Source organism: Xyrauchen texanus, chromosome 7, assembly GCF_025860055.1.
Source record: "Xyrauchen texanus isolate HMW12.3.18 chromosome 7, RBS_HiC_50CHRs, whole genome shotgun sequence".
NCBI lineage: Eukaryota > Metazoa > Chordata > Actinopteri > Cypriniformes > Catostomidae > Xyrauchen > Xyrauchen texanus.
This window is the reverse complement of record NC_068282.1, coordinates 22,254,431-22,260,697: the sequence shown is the minus strand read 5'-3', so window position 1 is coordinate 22,260,697 and position 6,267 is coordinate 22,254,431. Positions and strand designations below refer to the sequence as shown.

At 39.9% G+C, this 6,267-nt stretch overlaps 1 protein-coding gene across 1 annotated transcript; it reads right to left on the bottom strand.

Annotated features, from left to right (window-relative positions):
• Positions 1-1,801: 1,801 nt before the first annotated feature.
• On the bottom strand, positions 1,802-5,832 carry LOC127646751 (transcription factor MafAa-like). Its single transcript, XM_052130612.1, has one exon. The coding sequence runs from the start codon at positions 5,014-5,016 to the stop codon at positions 4,054-4,056; it is 963 nt and encodes a 320-aa protein (XP_051986572.1). The 5' UTR covers positions 5,017-5,832; the 3' UTR covers positions 1,802-4,053.
• Positions 5,833-6,267: the final 435 nt, after the last annotated feature.

Sequence of the window (6,267 nt, the reverse complement as noted above, 5' to 3'; positions counted from 1 at the left end):
CTTACAGTTTACCCTATATTCAGTAAACTGCATAAAACATGATAAATGACAAAGGACACAGCACAGATAACAGGAAAAGGGCATCACTGGTCAGAGCAATTTGCAAACAGCTAGACTGAAATTTTGGTCAGAGCACTTTATGCTGGCCAAAGTAGCTCATGAATAGCATGTAGCATGGAGAGCAGGTAATGCCACATACTGCTCACTGTCACATATGGAACAAACATTTCCAAACAGCTTCGCGAAGCCAATAAACAGGCTGTGCAACTTAAATATTCGCTAAAATTTGTGATGAAAAGAAAGATTAATAATAATAATATGAAGTGCATACCTGTCTACCAAATGCACACCTTGTTTCTCTCAGTTTTTGAAAAAAATGATTGTGCTCTACTGGTCTGAAGTTATGACTGTGTGATGTAAAAAAAACAAAAATAATAAAATGCAGAATATAAAAAATTATCATCTGAACTGTAAAAAAAAAGAAAATAAAAAAAGCTGGAAGCAGCAGAGGTTAAATGGAACACTTGGAAAATAACCATTCACTTTAGCCTTCCTGATAGAACAACAGGTGTAGAAGCCTAAACACTTGAACAAAAACTATAAAGTTGAGCAACCAACAGGCAGTTTCTGTTTTCACAGTCCTCTTTGCTTTCAAACCTGAACGGTTTGATTATTTTCATAATATGGGAAAATAAATTACAAATTAGAAGATGCAGATTTTGTCACAAATTAATATTGCTAACTTTGTAAGATATTATTTTAATTACAAAGCCATTCATTCAGATATAACAATACTTATGAAGGAATGTTTGGTTGAACACAATTAGTAATGAGGAAAGATTAGTAAGATTTTTCTGGAATCAGAACACGTAAATCGCGGGCTGAACAATTAGAGGAATTGAGATTGTTTCCAGTATATAGGGTAGCTACATAAATGTTTGCGTGATTTATTATAATTTCAACATTTAAAGACAACAATTTTTTTAATCAAGTAAACGAAAAAGTGATCGCGAGCCACCATAAAAACTTTTAATTTCTCTTATGTAACAAATAACAATTTGGTGCCAACAAAAATATGTATATATTTATGTCTTTTTGCCGTTTACAATACGAGGCATTTGCGAATAATAGTAATACATAATATTAATAATAATTAAACATTTTAAAACAATAGCCTATCATTTCCATTTAGCCCAAATTTGTGACGCGTTCGCCCATCTTTCCCCTTGCATCCAGTTTAAAAGAATAAGCCTAAATTGAAACAAATCTTTTCAAATTGTTAAAATAATAACTTATAGAATACCACGAAACTCGTTGATCAAACGAGACATTTTAGGTTTAATTGGGTTCATTTTTATGTGGAAAAAAGACCCTTGTATATACCACGTCGGGATTAAGCCCTCATAGTTTATTACACCCAATTAAAACATATTTGTTGAAGAGAACTAGCCTATATATTACTACATCTAGTATGTTTTGAAACTTGACGTACTACAATATCTGATATGTTTGAAATAGTAGTGTTTACTCATTGCAAAATGTGCCTTTTGTGCTAAGGAACATGGTGTTTTATACGCTATAACGTGGCTTTATACATTATATTTGTATATAACATGACATAAAGCCTACTAGTTATCACTGGGGAAACTGAATATTGATATGTCAATTTAATTGTCATATAACATGACACAAAGCCAAATAGCTATCATTTGGGCAAAACTGAATATTGATATTTATCTAGACATTTCATTTCTACCAAATACATTTGAGTCACAGGGAAACAAACCGAAGCGTTTGAGAGAACTTTTTATTAAACATTATGAAAACAAGATTCTGAACAACATTCCATTTTGAAACATTTGGTTTGGACTTACTGACACGTAAGGACATTAATATTTTTCGATAAATATATAGAAATTAAAGCCTATGTACAAGTTTTTTTTTAATTTTCATTTTATTGATTTGATTTTTTACAGAAGACAAAACACTGGACAGCACATGTGGTTATGTAACCTGGAGCTGCGGTGCCTCAAAGTAGACCAATAGACAGAGAGATTGCTTCGTAACGACTGCATCATAATTGAACCAAAACAATTAAATCAATGTTAATAGTGGTTTTCAGGTAAGAATTTCAAGCAGATAGTAATTTAAGGGAGCATACGTGGCGATCTTATTTTAGAAGTCTGGGCGATATATTTGCTATTGTTAGGGGATTACGCATACACAGGTCGGAGACAGAGAGAAAACTGACTTAAGACAATTTACGTGCATTAAATAATGCTGAAATCCACTTTGGCAAGTTCTATTTAACTTTTTTACATCTGCCTTAACTAGTTAGGCAATATTTCAACCTTAAATGATCACAATCAAATGCGCATGATAACTTCAATATGTTTGCACACAAGTCCCACTATTATTTTAGAATAGGCTACTATCCGCATCTTGTGACGTCTAGAGAAATCGATTATGGTTGGAAGCCTATTATCGTTACAATGTTGCAATGCAAAACAATAGGCAAATGCTTAAAAGCCGAATACAGGATAGGCTACAGCGTAGGCTAGAGTTCAACCAGCCCTCCTTGCCTTATTGACGTCGGATGTCAAATATTTCCAATAAAAAGTTTTGTCATTCATCATTCCGTCCATTAAGAAAAAAGCTTTCTTAAACGAGATGTTGGATTTTTGTTACTTTGAATTCCATGTCTTACCAGTCTTCTACATTAATTTAGATTAAAGTACAAAATTCACATAATCAGAGCTTCTGTTCATTGCTTTCGAATTTGGTGCATAGAATATTAGCAGCAATTTAAGTCCTTGTGTTTATGGTGCACTTTATGACCGACTTTAGATCGAGTAACAATGTCCACCAAAACAACAATTCGATCAGCACAGAGGAAAATAAATGTCATTTATATCCCAATTCTTCGAATCATAGTGCAGTAGGCTTCTTTTGAAATGGTACATATTCAACAGGATGAGAGTATCTTTGTCATTTGCATGCTATTACATACAAACATTGTATTAAGACGTTTTAAATAATCAAGCAAAAATGACTTTAAAAAGAAAGGAAAATGAACACACCAACTGAACTTTACATATGTACAAGTGGTAATAAATAACTTCAAAACTCTGGCTCAGTTCTGTGTTTCTTTCTCTCTTTTTTTCTTCGATTGTTCTCATTCTTTTAAATAATCAAAACAAATGTAAGAACAGATTTCAGGTGAATTTTGTAGGTACGCATGAGCTCTTTCACATAACTACAAAGTTCGTGTCGAAAAAGAGATACGAAAAAAAAGAAGGGAGTGCTTAAGGGCCATGCTTTTCATCATCCAAATGCTGTTAGGGAAATATAGAAAGTACTTGGCAAGATTGGAGTACCATACATGTCCCGCATGCAGGATTGGTGGGGTAATGCACACTTGAGCAATGCTTGAGGGCCCTTAAAGTTCACAAGTCCCCTCAACATCAGTTCATAGAAGTAAATGTTGTACTGATCTCAGCTTTCATGTGTTTTATTAATATCGTTTGTTCCAAAGTCTATTCAAATCTGACATTTCGTTTGCAGCATAGTCTCATCGCCATTAAGACTCGTCAATCCGTTAAAACAAGGAAAACATATATTATGGACGCGGTTTAATGACTGTTAGCGACCCGCCTGTGTGCCCCTAAACATGTCGGGCATTGCAGTTAGCCTATTAATAAAAAAAAAGAAACAACACACGCATCTAGAGAGTCCTGGAGTGTCTTTGGAGGTTATGTGTGATCCCATATTTAGATCAGATGTCTTATAAAGTAGAAGAGTCCGTGCAGTATCTGTGGAAGATAATCCTAACATTACACTACATCTTTAAGACTTATATGGTGCAATAATATAAGTACACAAACAATGAAGTGGCTTTAAATATGGCGCTGTATGAAGTAATGAATGTGTACAGAGTATTTAAGATAGGAAGAATTCTAAATAAAATTCACACTGAAAATCATAAAAATTAAATTAAAAAACAAAACAAAAACGAATAGGTTGATGTGGAAAAGTCTCTAACAAGAACCACTCTCACATGAAGAATTCCGTGGAAGTGGTTTTGCCGTGAGTGCCGTTGGACGGGTCCCGAGTGTTACCGCCACCGCCGCCGTTAAAGGTTCGACTCGCCAGCTTTTCGTACTTGTCCTTGTACAGGTCCCGCTCTTTGATCAGGCGCGCCACGTCTTGCCTGAGTTGCTCCACCTGGCTCTGAAGCGTGCACTTTTCGCTCTCGAGCATGTGCCGCTGCTGCACGCGCTTGTAGCGGCACGACTGCGCGTAGCCCCGGTTCTTCAAGGTTCGCCGTTTCTGCTTGAGACGGATTACCTCTTCTTTGCTGAAGCCTCGCAGCTGCCGGTTGAGCTCGCGCACCGTCATGCTCACCAGCTGCTCGTCTGAGAAGCGGTCATCGAGGCGCGCGTGCCCATGGTGGCCGTGGTGATGGTGGTGGTGGTGGTGCACCGGATGGTGGTGACCGTTCGTGGCCGCCGAGAGGTCTTCTCCAACGTATTGTTGACCGCGGAATCCATCGTAGGGCTGGTGGTGATGGTGGTGGTGGTGCGCGTTCCCTATGAGCGCTTCCACTGCGTCCTCGGGTGTCAGGTTGAGGGCCTCTGGACTGATATGATGCTGGTAGTTTGGAATCCAGTAGAGATCTTCCAGCTGTGCCTTGCCCGAGGAGTTTTGGGTGGTGTTGTTGTTGTTGCCGCCACCGTTGTTATTGTTGTTGTGGTTGTTGTTGACGCCATTAACGAGGTTCTGACCAGGCTGCGACCCGGGACTTGGAGCACAGAAACTGGGCGAGGAAGGCACGGAGGAGCAGGGTGTACTGAGCGGAGTAGAGGACAGCGAGCCCGGGGGAAGGCGGTGGCAATAGCGCTCGGCCTCCGGGGGCTCTTTCTTGACCTCAAACTTCATGAGGTCGAAGTCGTTGACATATTCTATAGCCAAAGGGCTGTTGGGCAAATCTGCGCTCATGGCGAGATCGGTGGCCATGTCAGTCCATGCGACGACACCTACCCTTACAGCCAAAGCGATACGCGTGGGTTTCACTGGGAATATGATAAAGATGACCGAGTACGATGAGTGTCCCGGGTCTAAAACATACGCACGAGCACAGAGGGGCTGATTAGTCCTTCAGACTGCTTCTATTTATATGCGTATGCCCATGCATGTAAATTTACATGTACAACTGCCAGTTTGCCTCTGCAACTTCTCTTGTTGACAACTTATCCCAGGTCAAATTCACGCTTTAATATCACTGGCCAGGGCGGCAGAAACTTGAGACTCGTGAATTCAAAGCCACCAACCTGACTTGTCCTCGCTTCACCGCATTAAAGCAGCAGACACACAGAAATGGAAATTTGGAGAAAAGTGTCTAAGAGACTTGTAGTTTTACTTGGTTTTAAATATCCTTCTTCACCTCCGGGCTTTAAGTTCCGTCTCCTGACTGGAGGCAACAAAGTAGGGGCTATGACTTTCCTCACATGCCGAGAGAAGTCTTAGGCAGTCCACTACACACTCATGGGTCAAGTTCAGCAAACGTCACAACAGTCGAGTCCAGTGGAATGTTGATGCTGTTGTTTACAAAGTCCCCAGCAAACACGGACGGTAAGAATGTGAGTGACAAATCACAGTAAGTCCCTCTGGTGGGACGCCCCAGCGCAGCACGATGGATATACTGAACTCTGGCTGAAAATAGCCAGCAGCACCTCCGTGTCTTTTCACCGCCTCGCACTACTTTAATAACTGTCTATTATAAAGTTATATATACTGCTGTCAACGCTGTTTCCCTGATGGCTTGAGCTTATTATTGCACTATTGTCCACCGCTGACACGCAGTATCACTGAAAAGGACAATGTACCTCTTTATACACATGGCCCGTCTGAGCGTCCCGCCCAGTGAACGTTACGGACCAATGGCAAAAGGGGCAGCAGTAGACGTGCTTATTCCTATAGCAACGCCTCCCTATGCTGTAGCAGCTGAGGCGAAGATGGAGCAAATGGCAGGGCGCTTAAACAGGTGTTCCTCTCGCCCTCTAGCGACGCCTCTTCTGCAATCGCACGTGGAAGGTGCGTGTCTTACTAAGAAAATGATTACTTTTAATGTTAGAGAAGAGTTTGCTCTATTCCACTCAACACATTTTTTTTATCTCCAACTCTAAAATCTGATTGGATGAGCCACGTTATTAAATAGATGATAAACGCACCTGTGACACACACACAATTTTAATTCAATAGCCTATT

Coding starts and splice junctions, on each gene's coding strand:
- LOC127646751 (XM_052130612.1), bottom strand. CDS start 5,016: ATGGCCACCGATCTCGCCATGAGCGCAGATTTGCCCAACAGCCCTTTG.